Below are 25,606 nucleotides of genomic sequence, written 5' to 3'. Positions count from 1 at the left end.
ATGCAGGTGAAGTCCCTGGAGCTGCAGAAGCACCTGGCAGCAGTATCCGAGCGGCAGCAGTCGGCTCTGCGGCGGAACCAGTCCTACCGCCGGGAATTCCGCCGGCTGCAGGAGCACATGGACACCACAGGTTTGGAGATGATCCGCAAGATGGAAGTAACTTTCTATAAGACCTGATGCATTCCTTGGTGTTTGCTGTTGTTGTACTAGCAAGGAGATGTCTGCACGTCCTGGTGCTCGGGGCGAGCTGGCTCAGGATCCCTGTCTCGGGTTATAGAACGGGCGGCATCTGAAGCACCTCAGGTTGAACAGACTGCTAAAAATAAAGTCAAGCCCTGAGGACTTTTTAAAAATTATTATTATGTTGTCTTGCTATTCCCCAGCAAACAATCTGGGATGTTGCAAAGTGGTATCGTATGGTGGTGACTTCAGATTTTTAAAAACCAAGCTGTGATTTGTGCTCTTGCCACTAATGTACAGAGCTGGGGTTTGGGGGGAGCACAGTCTGGGAGGGGAGTGAGCAGTGGCATCCTTCAGAAACATTTGGCTGTGTTTGCTCCTCACACAACTGTCACCCGGGTAGTGCCTGTTTGGATCCTTTCCTGGCTGCAGTGAACCCAGAGTTCAGACTGTCTGTGGAGAGGGTGTGGTTCCCCTCACTCTGATTTTTAGTTGTTGTTTGAAGCAGAGCAGGAGGAGGGGTGTGCTGTGGTCCCAGCTTTCCCCTGCTGTTTTCCAGGATTTGTTTTTTTTTTCTCAGCAGCCCCAGTGCACACCAGTTTGACCAGAGGCAGGTTGTGGTGGTTCTGACACCCTGGTGTGAGTCCCAGTCGTGCCAGGGGTCGATCTGCACGTGGGGTTTTTGTTCAGTCCTTCCATTTTGATGTTTCCGTGCCATCCATTTTATCTTTGCCAAGTTACAGTTATTTTTCTGAGCTGCTGAACAAATGACATCTCCTCCATGCTAGTTATGAAAAGCAGAAGAGTTATGGAGCATGTAATCATTTAATCTATCGTGGGAGTACACAGACAGAAATTATTACTGTTTTCTCTTCTTTTTTTTCCCATAGAGAACGCCCTTTAGGAGTGCTTTATCACAACTCTGGGCACATTTATTATGTGGCTGTAGCTCACAAAACTTCTTTTGTTTCTGAAAGATGCACTTTTGTTCCCCGTGTTTGTCTGCAGTTTGGTCAGTAATTTTTAGGAGTACAAATAAATTCACTTAAGCTTTCAGGAAAATTCAGGAGTTACATTTGAGCTTCTTCTGAGCATCCCTAATTGTCACGTGGTGAGGTTTTGTTTGTTAAAATTCCATGTTTACAGTTTCCTGAGCAGCCTCTTACCTGGGAGCTGAACGCACCACTGGAGCAAAGGGCAGAGCCGGGGAAGTTAATTGTGTTCAGGGTTTGTTTTCATGCCTGTCACCTGCTGCAGAATCGGTGCTGAAGTGCTTTCAAGGCCGCCCTGACACGTTTGTTGGGGTTTGCAATTAGGAACAGACAGGATTAATTGCGGGTGCTGCCCGTGCTGTGCCGAGCCCTGCTCCCAGCGCGTTACCGCTGCTCCATTAAACCCTGCAGTGGGCAGAGCCAGGCCTGGGGGAGCAAACACGAGGCCTGTCCTGCTGGGCTGCTCTCTGTGACACCTGCCCTGCATTCTCCCTCCAAGGGCTCAGCCACTTGTGGGATGGTGTGTGACAAACAAGTCCCAAAGCTGGTTTCACCCCACAGCAGCCGAGTCGCTGTCTGGGGACAGCAGCAGTAACTCAGTGTCACAGATGATGGCTGGGATGCCATAAATTTGAGTCAACAAGTTACTGCTGTTCCGTGGGATCCTAAATTGCAAATGAATAAATGTGTGTGAAAGCCCTGCAGCAGACTGTGCACAGGCCACGCTGCTTGGCCGGGTGAGCAGAGAAATGAGGAGAAAATGGGATCTCTGGCTTTTTAAATGTAGTCTGAGTGAAAAAGGCTGCTAGGGCTTTACATTTAAAGGTGCACAGGTTGCGAAGTAATATCAGTTGGTTTGTATGTGTGGGGGGGTGGATTTTGGCCTCCAGTTTTGTGTGACGGATTTGTTCCCATTTAGGCGTGGTATGGAAGGGAAATTAAAAGCCTGTTATCCCTTCAAGAGGGCAGCTTGTCAGCAGGAGGTGACAAGGAGGAAGGATCCAGCGAGCAGGTAATGGGGGGGAATGGGCTTTTTTCCAGGGCTGTGCAGCCTTTCCGTGGGGATTTCAGTCCTGGCGTGTGCAGTGTGAAATGGTGTTCAGTGCCTGAGTGAAGGGGAATCACCTGGGTAAAAAGTGCAATTATTTCAACCAAAGAGCTGGAATTAAAAAAAAAAAAAAACAACAACCCTGATTGTTTATGCACGTCTTGTTGGGTTTTCTAATTCCTGTGCTGGATAGTGTGAGAATGGTCGTGGCCAAGGGGGAGTGTTCCTAACGAGGGGTATTTGCGGAAATGCAGCGGCGGATCCGTGCGGTGTGCTTATAATTTTGTGTGTTTTGACCTTTCCTCAGAAGAAGCAGAAGGAGATTGCATATCTAAGGAACGGACAAAAAGACTGACAAGGAATACTTAAAATATCTGCTGCCATATATCTGCAGTAATGCAGGCTCCTAATCCCTCCTCCTATCTCCATATAAATGATACAGTTCAAGACCAGAGCCGCTTCCTCCACTGAAAGCGGCAAAGCCCTTTTAGATGAAATGTCTAAAAAACCATCTGGTAATAACTCGGAGCGTGCTGGCAAGAGTAGTCACTTGTGACTGTGTGTGGGAGCCCCTCAGCCAGGCGGCGCCGGCACGGGCAGGACGGGAGCGTCTCTCCATGTCTCTCCATCCTGCCGAGGAGCCGGCGGCGCCGCGTCCCTCAGGCTGCAGCATTCATTAAGGGGAGCTTACTGGGCTGAAAGCTGGGAACAGATGATAACGGGATATGATTTTCATATTTAATGCATTCCTTGGAAGAGTGTGTGTGTGCTGCAGATTGATAGAAGAATCAACTGCTACTTTGCTAAAAGACTTTCTAGTTTGCCCTATAGCTACCGATGGAATCATTCAGCCAAGAAATTAACTTTTTCCCCTTTTACCTGCTTTATGTATCTGCTAAGCAGGCTGCTGGCTGCCAGGGAATGTTATTATGCAGTTAAATGTTTGGTATTTAAGACTCTTATCAGAAAAGAAACAGAGGCCACACTATTTTGTTTTTATAGTAGGAGGAAGGTTTTTGCTTTGCTTTCTTCAGTGCATTAGCAGTCGTTAATCTGAGTTTATAGGAAGTTTTCCCCATAGATTAAAAAGTTAAAAACCTTGAATTTAGAGCATTCTTTAAACTGTAATATACAAAGCAATGAACCCGAGCAGCCTTGACCTATATAGGCCAGGCCTCCAGCAGGGTGGGAATCGCGGTTGGAATTGGGAGCTGTGGGGAAAGACGAGTTTATTTTGGAATGCTGGGTTGCTCAGTTAAAGCAGGTGGCGTGGGAGATGGGATTTCTAACCTATGGAAAAGTTGACATCGGTACTAGAACATCAAAGGCTCATGCTGTGACTTGGGATATCCAGGATATGGATCACGGAACTGGTTTCACTTACCAGCACTGGAATTCCTTCAGGCAGGTTGGGATCCAGGGACTGTGTGATGAGCCCATCAGTGGCACATCCTAGGGACTAAGGACAATCCTAGAAGCAGTCTTCCAGTGATGGTCAGTATCCCAATGGCCTGAATGCCCCCAGGAATACCTGGACATCTTTGAGATGGGGGATATGCACCCTTTTAGGGTCCCAGTTTTTGTGGGAGTCCTTAAGCTCAGAAGTCCCACACTGAGGAGGTCCATCCCGGCCGGCAGAGCTCCTGAAACCTTTGTGCTATGAAGTCTGGCTTCTTCAACTTGCAGGCACTTCCTTGAAGCCTCCTGAAGATGTTGGACTCCTGCAGGCTGGCACTGCTGTGTCTGTTGGCTGTGGGCACCTCCCAGGAAAACCTTGAGCCCCCTTTCCCTGGGAAAGGGGTGTTCCCAGGTGAAGGAGTGCCTGGCAGGGACAGGCCTCTCACTGGACCTGCCCTCCAGAGCTCTCACCTGGTTGTCTGCTGCCAGGGAACACTGGGCCCTTCTGTCAGCCCTAGTGGAATGGCTTTTCTTGTCTCTGTTCCCCTCAGAACACTCTAATGATAACCAGAGCGATGGGGTTTGTCCCTGGAGGATGGTGGGAGCCTGCCCTCCAAACCAGGCGAGGACTGAAGGTGTGTTTGTGCAGAGACTTTGTTCAGCTCCCAGCTGGGGTGACCTGAAGTTCAGCCATTTGGTGACTGTTCTGGGCAAGACACCTCCAGGTTTGCCCTGTTCTGGTGGTAAAAGCAGTGCCTGGACCAACATAATCTGTCACATTTCTGCTTTGAGAATGCAAAGGTGCCGAAGGGATGACTATTTCTCTGCAATCCAAGAGAAGCTCGTTAGGGATGTGTCTGCTGTGACTCTGCCAAGAGCTTGTGCCTGTTTGAATTCCATTTGTTTTGGAACACTGCATCCAGGAGCTGCCAAAGCCATGCAGGACTGGCAGGAGGCATTTGAAAGCACCAACTAATTAATTAGGAGAAACCTGAGAGCAGTGGTGATGGAATAAGCTGTGAACTTAATCTGAGTAGCAAACCTTTGCTTCTTCTTAAAATAACTTCATGGCTTTTTGTTCTGCTTCTTGTTATGTGGAATTTGAGCTTTTTTTAAGGAACCTTGGTCACAGACCAGACAAGATGCCTTTGTCTCCTTTCAGCTGGGCTCGGCAGCTGACTTTGTGTGGGAGGGAGAGGTCAGGCAGTGAAAGAGAGGGGAGAGGTGTGGAGGTGACTGTAAATTGTCCTGCTGGGATTTGGGGCTGGAAAGGAAGCCCTGCTCAGTGTGAACAATGGCATTACGATGGCTAATTTTGGCTTTGCATAAACTGGTGGTGACCCTGCAGTAGTGGTGGTGGCAGTAGCCACTCCTCCTGAATTGTCCTGATCGAGTAGGTTTGCAAAGGAAAAAAGGCAAGTACTAAAACACTGGGATTTAGCAGCAGAGTGGTTGTACTCCTGGACCTGTTTTTTTTGTGCAAGTTCAACAGTTCTTGGAGGAAAGTGCCATTGGAAATGTGTCTGGTCGGTGCCCCAGGAGGGAAAGGGAATGGTGTGAGCTGAGGAGCTGCCCTTCCTCTGTGCTGTGGTCTAGCAGCCAGGCAAGAGCAGAAGGCCCTCATTTTCACACTGGGATGCGTGGAATGCCTGCCAAGGGATTGTGTAATATTAATGCCGTGGCAAACACTTGAATGCTGTGGTAGTTCTCTCTCCAGAAAGCAGTATGCCATCCTCCAGAAGCTCCACTTGCAGCAGGCTCCCCGTGTGTGTCCTTCAGCCACGTCCCACTGTGTGTTTCAGGTGCCACAGGCTGGAGGACGGGCGGGAATTGGCACCGAGGCAGCTGTGCCAAGAGAACGGTTCCATCCAGCCACAGCCTTCCTGGGCTGCCCCACCCCAGCTGTCTCGGCCACGGGAGGTTTGGGAACGCAGCAGGAGCCCTCCCAGCCCCCATTCCCTGAGGGATGTGGTGCCCAGAGCCAGAGCAGCGCTGCTGGAGAGACCGAGGGGTCCCTGGAGGGAGCACACGGGGACCTGGCTGCCAGCGAGGAAGGCTCTGAGCAGCTCCCCTCCTCAGCTCCTGACCCCACACCAGCCACCCCCGAGGAGGGACAGCTGCAGGGAGGTGTTCCAGGTACGGCAGCAGGAGCAGGCAGTGAACTGCAGGGTGTGGCAGCCTCAGGGCGTGTGTTCTGCTGCAAGGTTTGAACACTGGGAACAGTCTTGGGGTGCACTCCTTTCCCCTGAGAAAAGCTTTTTCCAGCTTCTCTGTTTGATTGTTCCTCCAGAGCTGATTGGGTCTGGTAGCTGGTCTCTGTGCCAGGGTGGTTTTTGAGGAGTGCCACGTTTGTTCCCAAACCCCAAAGGCTGGAGCCTCCCCAGACTCCCCCTTGTGAGAGGAGTGTGGAAGGACACAGGGCTGTGGGCAGGGAAACCCACAGCCAAGGGAAGCAGAAGGATGGCTGGATGCTCACACACACGTGTGAAGGGACAGGGCTGAACAAAAAGTGTGGGTAACCTGGGTTTCATTTCCTATGCTAGGGTACAGTCCTTGGTCCTGCTGACGTTTTGGGAAGAATAATGAATTCCTCTTTTTTTTTTTTTTTTATTTATTATGACAGAATCAAAGTCTGTGCTGAGTAACTGGTGGGCTGGCCCAGAGGAGAGCAGTGCAGAGCTCCTGGTGTCCAGCAGTGCCGAGGAGGGGGTGACCCCCAGCACTGCCAGCGCGCAGCAGGAGCGGGACGGGGATACCCAGGCTGGGGAGGGCTCCCCACTGCCCCCACTGAGCCCTACCCTGGCACAGCAGGAGCCCTGGGGCAGCTCAGCACCACACAGGTATGGCCTTCCCTGTTTTCTCTCTGCTCACTCACTGTCCGTGCTCCGGAGGCTGCGGATCAGCCACGCTGCTCGGGGCACTACAGCCCAAAGCCCTCACCTGTCCTGTGGGACCTTGGACCTGTGCTGGGGGTTCAGTGGCTTCAGGTACCTCCCTCGGGTCCGAGCTGGCCGAGTGAAGGGTGTTTGTTGTTAAAATGCAATAGCTGTTCTTCAGATGTACACAAATCTTACCCCAGTGGCTCTGTATGGCAAGTACCTGTCACTCACTGAACAGCCTGTTTTGTGTGGACCAGAACTGCCAGTTGGTTTTGGCCATTTGTCTGGAAACAGAAAAGGAGGGAGAACAAGGACAGTGCAGTGCAGCCCCATGTCCTGTGGTGCTGTGTGACAGTGTGGGGTTGTGTGGCCAAGGACTGCAGTGCCACAGCAGCGCCTGTGACATCCAGCACAGCCGGATTGTTGGCCTTGCAACGCCCTCATGAGACAGGGAAGTGCATCCCCATCCCAGCAGGGCAGTGCCCACCCAGAGATGGTCCCTGGGGCTGGCCCAGGTCCCTCCTCGTGTCCTTTGCCAACCACTGGCACCCCTTCCCAGGTCCCCACTGGGGTTTCAGTGGGACATCAGGCAGCGACCACACACAGAGGAAACCAGCGCTTTTACCCCTGGAGAACAGGGGTAAAGTGCTCCTGGGGAACCAGTTCTCCTGTTCTGCCACTTGGCTGAGTTTTTCCATCCTGGTTGTTTGCAGCTTTTAAACCTGTTCAGTGCTTCTGTTCCCCCAGCATTCCTGGTCCGTGGTCTCGGTGCTGACGTCGGGATTAGTTGGAGCGTTAATAGGTGACAGCTGAGCAGAAACAGGCACTCCTGTAACTTTATCATCTCACATTTGCATCGGGCCGTTGCTCGCTATGGAAACATCGCCTAATTTACATGTAAATAGCTTTCCCCCAGTGTTTCCTTTGTATCACACCTGTTAATCACGGCAGGGCCGGGCACTGGGCAGGGGGAGCTGAGCACCGGCAGTTCAGCCTTGTGTTCTGTCCCTGGCCAGGCCTGGCTGTGCCGAGGCTGGGGAGACGTGCAGGGAAATCACACACGAGCTGAAAGCACGGCAGGGAGGGTCCCTCCCCGTGATGCCGAGCTGAAAGCTGCCCTTCCTCAAGGCCGGGGGAAGTGGGGTCACCACTGCTGGCTGTTTCTGCAGCAGAGATACGGGTTTTGATTTGTTTTACCTGAACATTTAAGGCACATAAGCTGGCAGGAGAGGAGGATCTTGTGGAGGGAGGAGCAGTAGTTCCCTTGTTGTCCTTCTGGCCGGGTGGGCTTTCCAAGGCACCCAAAATTCGGCGTGTACCCTCCAGCCTTGCAAAATAATCACTGAGCTAAAGAACTTGTGGAAAGGCTTCCAAGTGATCAGTGCATGAATGTCAGTCGTATAAGTTGCACAGACTATGAGAATGCAGCTTTCTTTGGTCAGAGTGTATCATGCCATGGACTCACAACAGCAATAATTCCAGCCCCTGTGGTTTTCTCTTGCCAAATTCCTACTCCGGCTGCAGAAATGTGCTGACATTATACCAAGCTCTGTGTATTTGCTGTCTGAAGTCAAAATCTCTGTAACCTGGGCTCTCCCACTGCAGCAGTGTTGTCTCTGTGGCATCCAGAGGAAGCACTGTTCCCTCTCCTGGGGCACTGGGGCTGTTTGTGCACTTCTGGGGAATTATCTGAAATGAGTGCAAGGGATGGCCTTGAAAGGAGCAGAGACCACGGCTGACTGCAGAGGCAAAACAAAATCCTTGTTGTGTGCCAGGAAGTCACAAGTTTTCGTCTTTGGAGCAAATGCCTCTCCTGTCTTACTGCAGAGATACCAGTCTCTGTTTTTCAAAGAGTTTTGGGGGTTTTTTTCCCCCCATGGTTAGGAGTTGGCAGGTCATGTGTTAGCTCTGGATGAGTTCAGCCTCATTTCCAGGTGCCTTCCCCAGCTAAAGGAGTGGTTACCCTGACATCTGGATGTTTTCACAAGCAGACCCACGTGAGCCTGGGCTTTGTTTTCTGGTGATCAGCCTCCACCATGTGGGGGCTCGTTGGGCTTGTGAAGGCACCAGGACTGCCCTCCCGACAGCCCCAGCCCTCGGTCGGAGCTGCTGATCCGAGGGGAAAGGCTCCATGTCCTCTTACCATTCCTTACAGCACCCAGCCCTTTCTTTGAGCCTTAAACCCGGCGGGGAGAGGGGCTGGGGGAGAGGGTCTCTGAGAATTAGTGCAGAGAAAGATGATGACTGTTTTAAGGCCTGTGCTGAGGGGGTGGAAAAAGGCAGAGCTTATGCCAGTGCTGCTTCAGCTGCATTGAGGGGGACTTAGCACAGATGGATTGTGCATTACAAAATGTAACACATAATTCAAGCTGTCAGCTTAATCAGACTGTTTCCAGGAAGCAACCTGTAAAAGAGAAGGACCTCTTGTTTGCTGACCTCTGATCCGTAGCCTGCTGCAGATTGTCATACATTTTGTTTTTCTTTATGTTGGTGTCCCTTCCTTCCCCTTCCCTTTTTATTATTGTATCCCTCTCGAGTGGCACCCTGGAAGGACCACCCAGCGGGAGGAAAACAATGGGAAACGAGCCTGCCGCTGGAATACAGGGTTTGTAAGGCTGGGGGAAAAGAGAAAGCACTGTTTAACTGCCTATGTGATCTCCCGGGTATTGTTTTGCTTATTAAATGTCTAGGAAACTCGACCAAAGGCACGGCAGCTCCCACTTAATTGTTCACTGTTGCCCAACACTGCGAGGGAAAGCACAGCTTTGGGTACAGCTCAGCCCGAGGGTGAAAACGCTGCAGGTTTTTTCGGAGCTGCTCAGCCGGGGCACTGCGAGCCGGGGTTAACTGTGGAAACGTGTCAGCTCCTGCACACGGAGCAGAGAAATTAAACTCCCTCCTGCCCCAGCTGGGGTGTTCATCGCTGGTGGAGACCTGGGCTGGGAGCCCCACAAAGCGGCAGCCGGGGCCCTGAATAGCCATTTACACCCCTGGTCCAGGATTAGCCGCCGCATTGTTTCAGTGGTTAAGTCCTCATTTGCATCATTATAGAGGTGCAGCCTCATCAAAACCCCTCTGAGGTCCCCGGGCTGTCCCCATACCTGTAGGTGGTCACCAGATTTGTTTCGATTGTGGAGGTGAAGGAATTAAACTGCTCGGCGCAGGGGTAATTTCCATGTGGCATCTCAGCCCAAGGGCTGATTTTTTGCTGGTTTGTTTGCTCGTGTGTTTGGTTTTTTTCCCCTTCCTACACAGCTCGGGCAGTGTGGTTTTGCTGTTTGCTTTGAAAAGCTCAGACGAGGGTGTTTTTTTTTTCCAAGGGCTGCAACGGGAATGTATTTACAATACCTGTGCGTTTCGGGTGGCTCCAAGCCCTGTTTGTCTATCCTGGGATGCTGGCAGGGCATCCCGGCCCTCCGGAGGCAGGGAAACACAGTAACTCCAGAGACTTCTCAGCCAGTCACTCCTGCGATCTGCAGCGCGAGTCTCTGGACAGGGAACATGATTTCGAGAAGCAATTCTATTTTTCTACGAGGCAGGAGATGCACGTGGCCTTTAAAACCAGCAAAAGTGCGTTTGGTTTGTTTGTTTTTCCCAGTGCATATGGCACAAGGACAAGCAAGAATTAGTTGGGTTTTTTTCAGTCTCTTTAACGCAGGAACGAAAACAATTTCCATTCTGTCTTGCTTAGCTCCCGTCTAGACCTTCCTCCCGTCGCAGGCTCCGCAGTGCTCAAGTGCTGGCAGGATCGGGGCACTCGTGAGCGCTGAAGGAGGGGCTCTCTGCCGATACCTGGCTCTCCTGCCGAGGCTGATAGCCTGCCGGCACTAATACCTTGTTGTGTCTCCTGAATGGTTTCTTAGGGACAAACACTTGTGGAGTTAATTGGAATTCACTCCTCTGTGAAACTTCACTGGAGCAACTGGAAAAACAAACATCTTTGGCAAACAAGGTCGCAGCGCTGAGGTTTTCTACTTTAAAAGACGAGCCAGGGGCAGTGGGTGCTCGGCTGTGCTCTGTGGAGTGAGGCCTCAGGGATGAGATTGGGATGCAGGAAAGGTGAGGTGTGTCTGGATCCTGAGCCTCAGGACAGGGACAGACACCGTGACAATGGTGACCCCAGCCCAGCTTCCTCACGTCTGCAGAAGTCACAAGTGGCTTCTTAGAGTTTCCACTCTGAGCATTTTTGAAGTAAAAAGTGGTAATCAATGACAAACATGTGATGGCTTTTCCCACCCCCTTGTCCAGACCAAGGAGTCTCACGTGTAGGGTGTCCCACTGACGTGCTGGCTTTGTTCCTCAGGGACATGGATGTGCTGCAGAGTCACCTGAGCCACCATTCCCTGTTCCTGGAGCAGCACCGGGCTCGGGCCCCGGAGGGAGCAGCAGAGATGTCTGACGACCTGCTGGCTTTGGGCAAGGAGGCACAGGACGGCCAGGTGGGCACCCACACATTACAATATGTAATTTTGGCTTTTTTGGCCCATGGCGGTGACTTCTTTCTCCGAGGGCTTTAGGGTGTTCTGGGAACCCCACTGGTGGTGGTGTGCACAGCTGGGCTGCAGGGGAAGGTGCAGAAAGGGGCCTTTGAGCTCCTGATGTACAAATGGAGCTGTTGAGTCTGTCAACTCCATCCCTGTCAGCACCTCTGGTCCACAGCAGGTTGGTGATGACCAGCAGCAGGTCCAACTTCCTTGTCTCTGATCACTGAACCACGTCTGTCTTCTGTTCTAACTCACTGTCACATCAGTGAGGAGGGAGCAGACGCAGGACAATAAAATTTTCTCCTGAATCCAAAACGTTTTGGCTAGAAATCAGTTACAGATCAGTTAGGAAACCTGGATTCTCTGAGGTTCCTCCTCAGCACCAGAGGCTCATGGTGTTGTTAAACAGCTGTTTACTGAACGCTGAGTTGGAGCAAAACATCGAGTAGATTTCACAGACTCAAGTCCGTATTTTGTGTCCCAAAACAAACGCCAGAGGAACACCCTGCAAGTAGGGTAATTTAACACCTAACAGAAACACACTGGATTTCCCTGGGAAGTACAGATCAGCCTGAAGGTAGTCGGGGAACGCTCCAGGTGGAGAATAACGGGCTGTGGCTATTCTTGTTTTCAATGCTGCAGGCTCTGCCGGTGCTGAGAGAGGCCCTTCCAGGAGAGCGTGGGGATGGGTCACCTGTCCAGGGTGAAGAGTCGTCCTGCAGTCTGCCATCGATCCCGACAGACGGCGGGGAAGGGGGGCAGGTGGAACACACTGCCTGGCTCACTGGCACGGGAGAACCAGGTAACAGTGTCACAGGGCTGGCCCCGTGCCCAGGTTCCTGCTCTGGACATGGGTGTGTTCTGCCCAAATCCATATGGGGCTGTGCCATAGCCACTGGCAAATTAGTGTGGATTTGTAATAGATTTGGGGGATTTTCCTAAATATCTCAGCATCGCTTGTCATTCTGGTTACTTCCCAAAATTAGTGATACTTGTGGTGGTGGGACTTTCTTCAGGAGTTAAAAAGCCAAGCCCTGTGGTGTGTGCACAAGATCTGTGGGTGTGCACATGTTTACAAAGCATCTCCTGTTTAGAAACTGGAGGATGTATTCGCTGCCTTTTGTTACTAAGCCAGACTGCAGAAGGACTTACCAAAAACAGAGTGGTTCATGGAGGGGGAAGCGTGCAGGGCTATTTCCCAGCTCAGGAGGTGAAGGTTTCTGGGAATCCAGTTAATTTCTGTGGCTAAGGAAGGAATATATCAGTGCAGTGAGGGCAGCTCACTCGCTCTGCCCTCGGAGCATCCCTTCCATCCCAGGCTGGGCACAGTTAGGCTGCCGTGCTCTTTACACAGCAAACGCAAACACGCTGCTTCAGGTCTCCTAAATTCATGCAACTGTTATTTGCAGAGGTGGCACAGACTTTGATTTGAGCTGATTGCCACGGTGGGTGTGATCCCCTCTGCTGCTGCTGGACAGGAGCGCAGCTTTGCCGCGGGTTTGTTGTTTCCCAAATCCCGTCGGGTCTCCAGTTCTTTAAGATGTTTGGTTGGCTGGGCCTTGTCTGGGGAAGCTACAGAGAGGCAGGGCGGCTGTGGCACGAGGTGAGTTCCCAGTAATGGATAGTTTAGATCAATAAAGAAGAGATAACAAAAGTGAGAAATTAAAGGGAGTGGGGCTTAAAAGCAAACAACCCGGGTCTGATCGCCGCCGCTTTGAAAGGGTTTCATTACGGCGCGTTCACATCCAGGAGTCACAAGCTCGTGTGAAGATGAGAGCAGGGAAGAAAGCGCAGTGGAAAAGATTCCTATTACAGGTGGAAGGGGTGGCTGCATATTAACCTCGAGCCCAGCATCCAGCCTGATTATCCAGTCAGACCGTGGTGGTTCGGTGCTGCGGGGCTGCTCACAGGCGGTACGTTCAGCCGCTGCACACAGAGCGCAGAGAGGAAACGTCAGATCAGACAGTCCAGCTCACACTGGCACAAACCAAGGTGGAGAGCAACGGGGCCTGTTTGATTCCTTGTAGTCCTGTTGCACACTCAGACCGTGTGGATATCCGGCCGTCGAGCCTTTCGGGGCCGGGATGGGTGTTATGGGGTCAGTCTCTGTGGGGAAGATCCAGTAGTTATTGGGCAAACCACACGTGTTCCTGGTTTGATTCTCTCCTCGAGGAGTTGACTGGAGCTGTTAGAACAAGTGTGGGGCAGAGCCCTGCTGGTGGGAGCTGTGCCTGTGCCAGCCAGGAGCCGTGGCTGTGCCTCCTGTACCAAAACTGCCTGAGAGCATGAATTTTGGGCAATAAGGCTTTACCCTGCTCTGTCCCCCTGCCCAGCTCCCTCACGCTGTGGTGTTTGGCCACAAAGGTGCTGGTGCAGGCGTGTCCTCAGCTGCTCCTGCAGCCCTTGCTAGGGCTCCCTCCAGCCAGCACCATCACTGATATTCCCAAGGAGAATTCCGGCTCCCAGGTCTGGATCTCTGTAGCTGCCAAGGGGTTTGGTTTGCTTCTCCCCACCCTGAGTTTTATGACTTGCCAGTCCTGGTTTTAGCCACTGTTTTGCCTATGAGTGTGTCAGGGAATTCTCTGTTGCAGATTTTCCTGCCAGGGACCCCGGGGGGCTGTTCCATGTCAGTCAGGCAAGAGCCACGTCCTGGTGATCATCCCCCTTCCTGATCTCTCCCAACTCTCTCACAGAACAGACACGCAAACACAAATGCTTCCTATGTGTAAAAATGGCAATGAACTCCTTAACCAAACCCAGTAACTGCAGTTTACATCCATCCCTTCGGAGGGTGCTGTGTTGGCTGTTCTGCAGCCACGTTGTCCCCAGGAACGAGGCTTCTCACCCCTCACTTGAAAGCCGAGTTGCTCCTTTCAGACACGATTCATCTTCAGCCCATGATCTTCTCCAGGCTCCTTGTTGTGCTCCCACTCCTCCCTGCCAGCCAGCTGCTCTTTGCTTTTTATCATCATTATTTGCTGTGGCCCCAGAGCTCTGAAGTTTTCTGTGCCTAAAATAGAAGCAGTGGCTTTTGGGCTGGAACAACTCGTTCCAGGGTTTTAGTTGAACTGACACTTGATGTCCATCCATATAAGATTATTTTGCTGTGCGACTTTTTCTGTGCTTAAGGGATACAAATTTTGGGTTGGGTTGTTTTGGTTTTTTTTTCAGTATTTGCTGAGTTCTTGAAGCTTTGGTTTGAAACACCAGAAGCCTTTTGAGGCTTTGGGGTTTGATGGACTTTGCTGTGGGAACCGTGTGGATGCGCTTCCAAGCGGTCTTTGGGATGGCACTTTAGGAATGCTTCTGGGATTTTGGTTTATTAAAAAGAGAACCAAAATATTTATTTAATATTCTGCGAATATTCCTGAAGTATTTGTGTTGGCTCTTTAATGCCTGCAGGGGAGGAAGGAGGTGGCTGTAGGGAAAGGGCTTTGGGGTGTGGGATGTCCCTCAGAGACAGCCTGGGCTGGTACCTGGAGCTCCTCTGCACAGAGGCTTGGGCAGGGATCTGCCGAGCACTTCCCACCCGGAGCAGGACACGGGAGCTCTGAACGCCCCTGTCTGTGATCAGCTGGGGGCGTGGGGGCACCGTAACTCGTAGCACGAGCGTGGGTTTGTTCCTAGAGCCCTGTCCGGAGCCCGTGGAAGGCTGTGCAGGGATAACTGGCTTTAAAAGGATCATATCTGGTGCATGGTCTCACCCAGAGAGGAGCTGGGCTGATAACAGCCATCTCCTTTGATACCGGGTTATGTGAGGATACAGGGGGATATCTGGGCTCCTTCTCATCTCCTCCGAGGACGCTTTGTTTTTTATCAGGGAAGACGCGCAAAAGAAATTGTTCAGCTCTTTGGCTGTTCCTGAGGTAGGTGAATAACGTGAGATTAAAAAGGATAAAAATCCATTATTTCTTGTTTTGCTGGATGGCTGCTTAAGAGTCTCATTTATGAGTAGGAAATTGCTGATTTTATTGAAGGGGCAGGCTTGTTAAATCTTTAACAAAACCAGATTCTCTCTCTCTCTCTCTCCCCCCTTCATTTGTGTCTCTGATTTGAACAGACATTAAGGCTATGCAGGATTTGAATAAAAATGGTGTAACTGCTCCACTCATTGGGCTTTGCTTTCCCAACGGCCTGTGTGTCACCTTCCAGCTCCCCTCCAGGTGTAAAATATCCAATATAGGAACAAGGAGGAAAAGCCCTCTGAAGAAGAAATAAATTAGCCCTTCTTTATATACCCTAAGGGAACATGAAAGAGCACCAACCCGATCCTGCTTCCCTTTCCAGGCCACCTTTAATGAGCCAATAATCCTGCCAGCGCTCTGCCCACGCCCACGCCTCCTTCCCCATGGGCTCCTCCTTTGAGCTGGAGGCTCAAAGGTTCCCAGGCTCCTCTTGGAGTGCACTAATAAAGGCATTAATAAGTCTCACCCAACTTTTCCCTTCGTTTGATATCTTCCATTCGCTGTGATGGAGGAAGTTCCACCCTGTGCCACGGGCCGTGGCTGCTGGGGCTGCCAGAGCTGCCTTGGGGCAGCACCAGGCTGGATGCTGGGCTTAAATCAGGCTGGGGGACGCCCTCCAGGAGGGGGTGTTTGACACTGAAGTTCCTAAAAGACCCCAGAGGCTTTTTAGAGTTGTGAATTCTGGGTGGAAACTCTTCCATCTTTAAGCAGAGGCAGCAGCTTCTAAAGGCATCCTCAGTGGATTGCCTGAGTCCACTGGGCAGCCCAGAGTCTCCTGGTGGCAGGGAAACACTGTACTGTGGAGGACTGTTTATAAGAACATTTATCCCTGTATTTAATTTAAAGGATGAGGACATATCTGTTGGTGTTTGACTGGAAGCGCAGTGGTCAGTGTGAGGAGGGTGGAGGAGCTCGTTCCTCTGTGCATGAGCACAGCTGTATTCCCAGGAAAACCAGCAACCTGGAGATCTACCTTTCCCATTTCCAGGCAGACAGGGTCAGATATGCAAAGTAGCCTTTTTAAAGTGGGATTTGTGCTTGAGCATCGGTGTGCTTTGGAAACAAATATAAAGATGAGCAATTGTCTGACTCCAGTGAATGAACCCATTTGCTTCTGCCTTTTTATTTTAAATAGATCTTTACAGAATGGAAATGAGATCCACAGAGCAGGGGGGAAAAGGGAAGAAAGGAAAGTGTGGATCAAAGGCTTTGAAATAGTTGTTTGGTTTGCCCTTTAAGTCATAAAAATCCCAAGACACGTCTAATCCAATTTTTATTGAATTTATTTATTTATTATTGTCTAATAATTTGTCTAATTCAAGAGAATGATTGAAAACACTGAGACATCAAATAATATTGAAAGAACTGTAACATTTCAAAATAATCTACATTTAAGGGGAAGGAGAAAAGAAATAACCTTGCTTCTGATTAAAGTAAATGGGAACTTGGGGATTAAAAAAAAAAAGTAAAAATACTGCAGAAATCCTTTAAGCTTTGCTTAGAGTTGCCATGATCCAAAACAGTTCTGAAGACAAGCTCTCCGTGCTTGCTCCTTTTTCTGAAATGAGGCAAAAGGTGTGTAAAACTTTGCCAGTTTGGAAGAAATCCCCATCACAGCCCAATTGCTGGGGAGGGAGTGCTGTTTCCCTGGTTTGAGCTGATTTCCACTCCACCAGGAGCAGACCCTCTGGAGGCAGCTGCCATTGCTGCTGCTCTGCTCACACCTTGGAAAACCAGAGCTGCACTGCTGTGGTGGGATCCAGCTGTTGGGATTGGGGTGTTCACAGCTCCTGTTTTTCCTGCCCAGGTCGGGATATGGACGATGACAGTTCCAGAGCGAGTGACAGCCGGGAGGCACCTCTGGAGACCAGCTCTTCGTCGGATGGAATAGTCCTTCCCTTCTCCAGGTAAGGGCATTGGATCTGTAACATTGGAAATGCTTCCACAGCACGAGAAACACTGACAGGAAACCACCAAAGCTCCCCTGTTTTTTGTTTGTTTTTTTTTTTAATTGTTAGTGGTTTTTTTTCACTTGAACCTGGGTTGAAGTTTGTGTTTCTGTTCACGTAACAGAACATGGGGAGTCTGAACGCCTCAGGAACTGTCTGTGCCAAAGCCAGGTGTGGTCTGGCAGCTGCTGTTCCTCGTTTAAGGCTCAGTTGACACCTCGGTGAACCCCGGCCGAGCACGTCCAGCTGCTTTCGGTGTCAGCTCGGGGCAGGATGGGGAGGATCAGGAGAGGGGCAGCCAGGGAGCAAAGTGTGCCAGCACTGAGGAGGTGGGGTTCTGCTCTGCGTGTCTGAGGTGTAAACCAGGTGTAGCTGATGGTGCTGCCCGTGGGCTCAGGGGGGTTATATTTGATACTGGCTGTTTAGAATGTGCCTTTCTGGTTTCCAGCGGAGGGTGTTAATTCACCTGAGGGGTGCAGGGCGTGCTGGTTTTATTAAAAAAGGAGAGAAAAGGTGGTTCGTGTGTTTTAACCTTTGGCTCCATGGGCAGTGCTGCTGGATGCTCCCTGTGCTCGTCACTGGTGTGGGACAGGGATCAAATTGGTGCTCAGGAAGCAGCAGAAAATGGGGATAATGCAGCCAGCTCCTGGAATGCTGGCCAGGCTTTTGGTCCTTCCCTGCCCCTGTTGGAGCAGCCCAGCACATGGGTGCTGTGGCTCCAGCTGGAAAACCACCGGTGGGGACACTGGGGGAGGGACTGCAGGGCCTTCAGGCAGGTTATGAACTCCTCCCATGTCCATGACATGGAGCTCCATGACATGGAGCTTCCTGGAGGGTTTTTTAGGTTGCTGTGGGTGAGGCCAGTTCCAGTTCTGCACTTGGTGTTAGGATGACAGTGTTTCTAGAATTCAAGCCCAGTAAATACAGGCTGTAACCAAGTATCGATGAATGGCGCTCCTGTGGGGGATTAGTTCTTACTGTCTCAGATTCAAGTTTTTTCTCCTCTTTTAGATTTTTTTGGGACTATGAGAATGGTGTTCCTCATGCTATGAAATGCAAGGGTGCTCCTATAGCTGAGTTTTGGAAGTGTTAAATGTTAACCCTTCCCTGAAGCCTAGAACAGCAGGAGGAGCAGGATCAGGCCCTGAGAACTTGCTTAAAGGATCACTGAATCTGAATAAAATGCATAATTTAAAATGAAATATTTCTTATTTAAAAAAAAAAATCCTCTGCAAGCTTTATCTCCACTGCTACTGCACTGCTGGCTAATGGTGCCTCCAGCCACGTCTGACTCGATCAGATGCTGTTTGGTTTTTTTGCCTTTTTTTTCCCTCCAAATTCCTGTTTGTGGTAGATTTCAAATCGTTCCCTCTGCCCTATAATTTCAGGCCTTTCGGTGCTCGGCGGCAGCACCTGTCGTGCACCGATAGGTGATGATGCTGCCTTGAAAAAAAACCCATAATAAATCTCTTACAGTGGCTTAGAGTTGGCTTTTCTAAATGACTCAAAGCCAGCGCAGCCTTCCCAGCGCGGGGTTTGGGAACAGCCCCTTGCCTTTGGACGCCCAGCCCCGGCTCCGTGGAGCCAGGGGGCGGCCGAAGGAGGGAGGAAGAGGGAGAGATGTTTGCAGCCAGGCCGTGCCGCGGTTCCTGGGCTCCCCTGCAGCCACTCCTCGGGCTTTATTGCTTTCACAAGTGGTCTCAAACCCACTACTTGAGAATAAACATCCCTGCGAGCTCGGCCGTGGCACTTTATAAATTCTCCTTTGCCGCGTTTTGTCACTGAGCTGATGAGTGACCCCGGCGCAGACCCCGCCGGACCGGAATAAAAACCGTGGCTCCTCTGATGTCCCCCAGACAATAATTATCATGTGCCAGTTAAGCCCAAACTACAGCTGAGGGATTTTACTTTAAAGCGGAGGCTCGGGCGCAAAAATGCATTTATAGCTCTTTGTCTGGCACCTCATTATGTGTGGGCCTGATTCATTAAGTAATTGGTTTGCAGTTGTTTACATGAGTATTAAGGCTTTCTATTCAGCAGCCTTTGAGATACACATTGTGCAAATGTTGCATGTTATGAATGCGGAATGAGGGGCCGGGGCCCGGCCCTATTGGCTAAACACTGCGCGCTGTTGAAAAGCAAGAGAAAGACATTGGGTGCTGCTTTGCATAGCAATGACTTTCTTAATAAGCTTTACAGATTGATACACACAAGCTATAAAAGATGCAAAGAGATACTCTTAGCACATTTATCCATGCTCGTTTCACTATTATGGGCCTGGAGAAGGGAAGAATTGAGGGCTTTCATACTCGGGTTTTCAGTGCGTGTCTTCAGTGCATGAGACTTAATAGAATCCGATGTTTATTGTATTATAAATCATGGGGAAGTAGGCAGATCTGCAACAGTTTATTATTAAAGATTCTTTCAATGTAAATCTTTTTCTGCCATTGTATTTCCTACAGCAAAATCATTTTGTGGTTGAGTGGGGATGAAAGGCATAATGTACGACGGAGTGAGTCTTAATAGGAAACTGCTCTCCGAGTAAAGACCACTTGTTCCCTTTTGTTCGGCGGTGCATGCCAGAGCTTCCTCTCCTCCCGCAAACGCCGCCGGCTCTACCTCCGGCGAGGGAGCTGCTTGTCCCTGGCCTCCTCCGCTTTCCCGGGGGATGCTTCCCCGCACACAGCCGCACCTTCGGTTGGCGGAGCGGGCGCGTTTCGGCGGGGCAGAGGCGTCAAACCCCGCGCTCCTGGGGGAGGAGGTATCAGAAGTCAGGGCCGAGCCGTGGCCGAGCGCAGGCGGGCGGCCGGCGATGTGTGTGGCATTCCGGGGGGCTGTAGCGATGGATGCGGCCAGTGGAGGTCACTCGTTTTCTGGGAATTCCCCCGTTTCGGACGCGAGCGGTTTTTTATTTTCCTTTGGCTCGTTTGGGCTGTCTCGTTTCAAAATAAGCTGGAGATTAAAGATGCGTTATCGGCCGAGAACCAAAGCGGGGTGTGGATTTGTCGGGACACCAACACGGTGTAAAGTGTTGTAAACTTTGATTAATCTGCTCAAGGACTCCGGGGGGGTCTCTGAAGGCTGTTTTATAGACGAATGGAGCCGTTTTACCCAACGCAGATGTAGTGACATGCAAATAGAAGCTGGCAGAGTCTAATTCATCTCTTAATTACTCTCTGGGCGATGTTTAGCGTGGCCCCGTTGGCTTTGGCCATCGGGGGGCACTCGGGCTCTGTGCATCCCCCGCCTCCCCCCTGCCCAAACCAATCCTGGCTCGGAAATCTCTGCTCGTCTCCGAGGAGAGTTCCCAGAGGTTTGGGGCTGGGAGTGCTCAGGAGATGCACAAATGCATTTCTCCTGGAAATACAGAGAAAGTGGCACTGTGTGGGTCTGGATTCCTGAGAGGTGCACCCAGAATCCAGCCAGGATCTGATTGTTTCATCCCCCCGACGTACTCTGTTGTCAAATGGCTTCCGTAAGAAGCTGACTGAGAATTCCAGCCCGATTTTCCACTGTCACAGCTGTTTCTGTGAGCTTTGTTTCCTCCCCCTGAGCACCCAGCTGTTGCAGAGGCAGCGATGTTGTGGTGGCGATGCCCTGCCAGGTTTGTGGGGAGAGGCACCAACATCTGCCCGCTGAGGACAGAAGGAATAGTGAATTTTTTGGCAGGGCCCCTGCTCTCCTGCACAGCTCCCTCGCAGCGCTGTGATGTGTCTTTGTGTTAGTGGGGTTTTCTGTTTCAGCCTGGTGGATCTAAACAGAGGATGGTCTCAGACGCAGCTCGATAGAAATCTCTGTGTCCTAAAATAAAGGTCATGCTACTTACAGTGTAATTACTGAAATTCAGTGTTATTACTCCAATTCCGGTGTGATGAATGGACTTTTTTGAGTCTACACTGACTCCGTAAATGTGTATAGTATATGGACTGTATATATTTGGCTTTCCAGGGCGGGGAAATCTCTTGGCATTTGGGATTTCCCAAGTTGTTTTGTTGTCTTTTTCACTTGACACTAAAAAATAGAGGTTCAACAGGTGCTCTAGCAAAAAGGTAATCAGGTCAAAGTAAAAATTTTCTGCTGTTTTCCAGCAAGCCCCCTCAATTAATATGGCTCTTGTTGTCCTGGTATTTTCCTCTTAATATTAATTTTCCGTATGGAGGAAAAAAATATTTTCTTGGAGCTTTTTAATTTCTTACTGTTGCAGCATCTTCAATACAAAAAAAAAAAAAGCCTGTTTCATCAGAGAAATGGAGAGATTAAAAGGCCCTTTGAAGTGAAACTGGTTTGGGTTTTTTCTTTGTTAGGGCCTGGGTTGAGTTTGGAATTATTTTAGGGGAGAAGCAAATGTGTAGATGGCTCTGGGAGGGTCAGGCCGGGGGATTAGTCGGGGCGGTGGAAGGGGCCTTGCTGCGTTTGCACCCCGGACGTTCCCGGCGGGCTCTGTGGTCATTGTGTGCTCCCTGCTCGCTGCAGCTGCATCTCACAGCTTCACCCGGCACTCCAGCCCTAATTCCAGGATTTACTCCCTGTTCCCCAGCCCCTGGCAGCGTTTTCCAGCCTTGGTTTGGGGGAGCTGCCATTTCCCGTCTGGCCTCTCCGACGTCCTCGTATCCCCGCGGCATTTCCCTGCGCCACTGGCTCCCTGCTCCCTGTCTCCCTCTCTGGGGATGGCTGTGTCGTGCCAGCACCCAACTCCAGGCTGTCTGGGGAGTGAACCCCATTCCACATGTGGTGGATTAGCCCTGGGAGGATGAACCCTAGTGAATGGATGGTGTTGGGTAGGACACAAACACCTGTCTCCCCCCTTCCCTGTCTTTCTCTTTGTGGGAAGCTGGCTTGGCAGTGGCAAGGTCTCCAGACCTTCCTACAGCCATGGTGATCCTTCTCCATGAGACCACCAGCCTTTGGCCGTGCCTGGAGGACCAAATCCTGCAGCCCTGGGTGGTCCTGCACTGGTGGTCCCTTGGTGGTCCTTGGCAGGGTGTCGGTGTTGGGCCCAAATCACTGAGCCACCGGTGTTTGTTCTAGGATTGAAGCATGGAGAGAAGTGGGACAAAAAGTCCCTCCTGGGGACCTCCTGGAATGGCTGAATAACAGAACCCCCTGCTCCCTTCCCAGCAGCGGGCCAGGACGTGGCCGGAGGGGAAGCAGTGGCTGCTGCTGCTGCCTGAGCTCCTGCTCAGCCACTGGGAGCTGAAATGGTTCCCGTGCCGGCTGCCCCAGGAGGCACCTCGCCAGCTGGAGCTCTGCAACAAGTGGCTTTTTGCTCCACACCCAGGGGAGAACAGCACAGCCCCTTCAGCACATGGAGCACCTCCTGGGGAATGCTGAGGGTCGGGAGATCTCACCCAAGGGAGCAAGAGTTTGGAGCGTTCGGTGTATTCCAGAGGCTCTGGCTTCAAATGCTCGCTGGGAATTCTGTTGAGTGAATTCTTTGAAGGAGAAGTTGGGCTGTGAGGCAGTGTGGGGTTTGGCTTGGAATGAAAGGGAAAGGTACTGGGATGGTGCGCTCAAGGAACGTTGGAGAAACATTTGGAGCCTGACATTTTATAGTTTCTTACTGAATACATTAATAATTAGTGGTATCACTGTGAGTACTTCACTGGTGCTGTCACTTGGTTGCCATCTTGGTGGAACCTGGGCTGGGTTTAATGTTCTGGGAATTTCTGTCCACAAAGAGAAGGGAGCCTGTGTGCCAAGGAATGGGATTTGAACAGTGTGAGCTTTCTCTGGGTTAAAAGGAAGAGTGGCTGCACCCTGGTAGCTGCAATGTATGAAACTCCTGCTTTATGTGTGGCTTTCCAGCTGCAGTCCCAAATTCTGACTACCAGGGAGTAACACGAGCAAGGAATCATCCCTGCTTTTTTTTCGTCTCCTTCACAGATGCCTCCACAACGTTGAAATGTTTTTAACTCCCCACTTTAAGGACTTCTGTATCGGCTGCCAGGTTTTTCCATGAAACACAGCAAATGGCAGGACATTTCAGAGAGCTGACTGAGTCCTGTTGTGGCCGTGGCCACAGCTTCCAGCTGCACCTTGACATTGGCTTACATTTCACTGCTTGGCCCAGTGATGGCCCAAATATCTCCTATTTGATCTTCCTTATTAAAATCAGCTGAAGGTTTATTTTTAGGGCTTCTTGCAGGGCCGTTGCTGTAACAGTTAATTCTCCCCCATCGTTGCCCCCCGTGTGATTATTCCACAGCCCCAACACAATGCACGCGCTGCACACAAAAGATCAAAATGATTCCAGCTTGTTTGAGAGATTCAAAAGGGCCTGTGATGCTCCAGACACAAGAGCAGCCATTTACCAGAGCAGGCTCGGGCTGCACACACATCAAGGTAGATCAAAGGCAGCGGAGATTGCACATTTCCATGGGGCCGGGGGGACAGCCGGGAATTGGGAATCGGGAATTGGGAATCGCGCGGGTCAGCAGGCATGTGCGGGGAGGAAGGGAAGGAAGGAAGTGCAGGAGCAGCACTGGGGTGCTTTCATTTTTGTTTGGATTTTGTCTTTACATACTTTGTGTGCTCTGGAAGGCTGCAAAAGCTCGACAAGGCCCTGCTCCTTTGTACCTGGATTCAGTGCCGGTGTAGATCAGTGCCGTTACCTGGGAATGACTCCAGGAACAACTGCACCAGTGTTCCTGCTGCATGTGGATTTCTCCACCTTTTAGGTGAAGAAACCCTTGATAAAATAGTTATTTAAAAAAAAAAGTAGTTACAAAACTTACTGATATTTTTTTAAAACCATCTCACAGTATTTTTTAAAAAGTCACTTTTAATCTGTGACACTGTGCTGATTATTTGAAATCTTTTACAGGACTGAGACACGGAAGGAGAAAGTAACTGCCATAAAATCCAAAGGTAAGAGACAAGTGTTACACTACTGAAAATCAGTGTCTTGTGTAATTTATACTGTAAAAACCCTCCCATAACTATGTTATGACCTGTATAAAGTATGGAGACAGGAAAGAGTGGAATTGCCCTGTCTCAACATAGGAGCCAGCAGGAAGCTGAGGAGAACAAATTCTAGGACAGAGAGGAGGTGTTTGTGGTGCAGGTGGTGTGGAAGGAGTCAAGATCTTTGCAGGGTTTAGTCAAATGACTGTGAACTGCAAGTGGAGGAAACCCAGAGAAGGAAAAACCTGAGGTTTCCTTGGTTTTCCCACAGCAGGGCCACAGCAGGACATGGGTGCAGCTGGATGGTTTTGTCCATTGCCAGGCTATTTTTGTTCTGAACTGGTGTGTGCACCCTGCATGTTTTCGCTCCCCAACATTCCAATTCTCCCTTTTCCCCACCCCAAGGCCCTCTGGGGCCTGCAGACACCTCTAGCTGAGCCTCCTGCCAGCGAGGCATCTCTGGGAGCCCTTTGCCTGGAGCCCCACTCCAGATGCTTGGCAGTCTGGAATGGCACAGTCTTAGAGGTGTGGCACTGCACCAAGGTACAGATGCCATCAGCAGTGGCTGCTTTGGTGCCACTTGAAAGGCTCTCACATCCCCAGCCCCGTTCCTGGAGCCATTCCACACGGGAGTGAGTGCAGGGCTCGCTCTGATGTTCCCGGCGGAGCACAGCCCTGCGGCCCAGGGGGCCGGGATGGAGGATGAAAGATGCAGCTGCTGCATTTGTAGATAAGGTGTTCGTGGAGCTGGTGCCGTCAGAGGCCTTAGCAGGGCCTCAGACACGAGCTGCAGTGTGTGTGTGAGCGTGACAGCCTTCCGCCCTCCTCTGCCTCTATCCCCGGGCCTCATTCCAGGCATCGCAGCTCCCACACTGCCTTTGGAGAGCCAGCAGCCTCTGGAATGGTTGGGAACAGAGAGCACAGCTCTGTCAGCCACTGCAGCCTTGACTTCAGGTGCCACACTTCCCACTGTGTTTTATCCCCGGGTCAAATGAATTTACATATTGAGAAATCTCTCGGGCGCTCTGAATTGCAGGGGGGGTTCTGTTGATGTCAGGGAAAGGGTTTGCCAGTTCCCAGAGCTGTCAGTTAAAGCCATGTCTTTTGTGGAGATCAGGCCTGCCCGGGTCTGATCTGATCTCCAAGTGGTGATTTTTCGCTTGTGACATCACTGCCATGTTTGTGCCAACTCTGTGATGTCATGGCCTGCTGGTGACTTCACCGCGGGGTCAAGTAGCAGCGGGAGAAAGGGGAAGAGAATAGACAAAGCTGCAATTCAGGCAGCAGCTGGTCAAGTAAATTGGTTGGAGTGGAAATGTTCTGCCCAGCTACCTTGAGGCACAATGGAGTGGGAGTGCTGAATGAAGCCGCTGTCCGGGCACAGCCGCTCTGCCCCGGGCACCGTGCGGGGCCGGGCACACAACCTGGGCTGGGGGCTTCAGACTGCACCTCCTCCATCAGCCACGGGGCCTGGGGAGAGCTGCCCAGCGGTCGTGCCTGTGACAGAGGGCACCCCCGTGGAAAGGGTTTTACTGCTGCGGTTTCTGTGTCCTCCCCCACAGCTTTCTGGGGTGAATCCGACGACAGCAGCTCTGAGCTCGAGGCCGCCCTGCGCCCGCAGACCCACAGCGCCCAGTCAGACGACTTCGATGACTTCTATGCTTGAGGTTCCCTGCTGGCTTCTGGGGAGAAGCAGAAGCGTTTCAGAGCCCACTCACCCTCAAAGTGAGTGTGCTGTGGGCTGAAGCACTGCTCGTCACTTTACGGGCAAAGGAAATGTAAATACCAAATAAACATCACGGGTCCTA

The 25,606-nt window shown here is 51.1% G+C and overlaps 1 protein-coding gene across 1 annotated transcript; it reads left to right on the top strand.

Moving 5' to 3' along the window:
• Nucleotides 1–25,606, top strand: KIZ (kizuna centrosomal protein). Its single transcript, XM_018077497.2, has 10 exons — nt 1–156; nt 2,092–2,184; nt 4,170–4,253; nt 5,421–5,754; nt 6,242–6,458; nt 10,801–10,936; nt 11,624–11,783; nt 16,754–16,853; nt 23,719–23,762; nt 25,361–25,606. The coding sequence occupies exons 1-10, from the start codon at nt 1–3 to the stop codon at nt 25,462–25,464; spliced, it is 1,428 nt and encodes a 475-aa protein (XP_017932986.2). The 3' UTR covers nt 25,465–25,606.

Source organism: Manacus vitellinus, unplaced genomic scaffold (genome assembly GCF_001715985.3).
Source record: "Manacus vitellinus isolate BGI_N305 unplaced genomic scaffold, ASM171598v3 scaffold_38_pilon, whole genome shotgun sequence".
NCBI lineage: Eukaryota > Metazoa > Chordata > Aves > Passeriformes > Pipridae > Manacus > Manacus vitellinus.
This window is presented reverse-complemented; position numbering and strand designations above follow the sequence as displayed.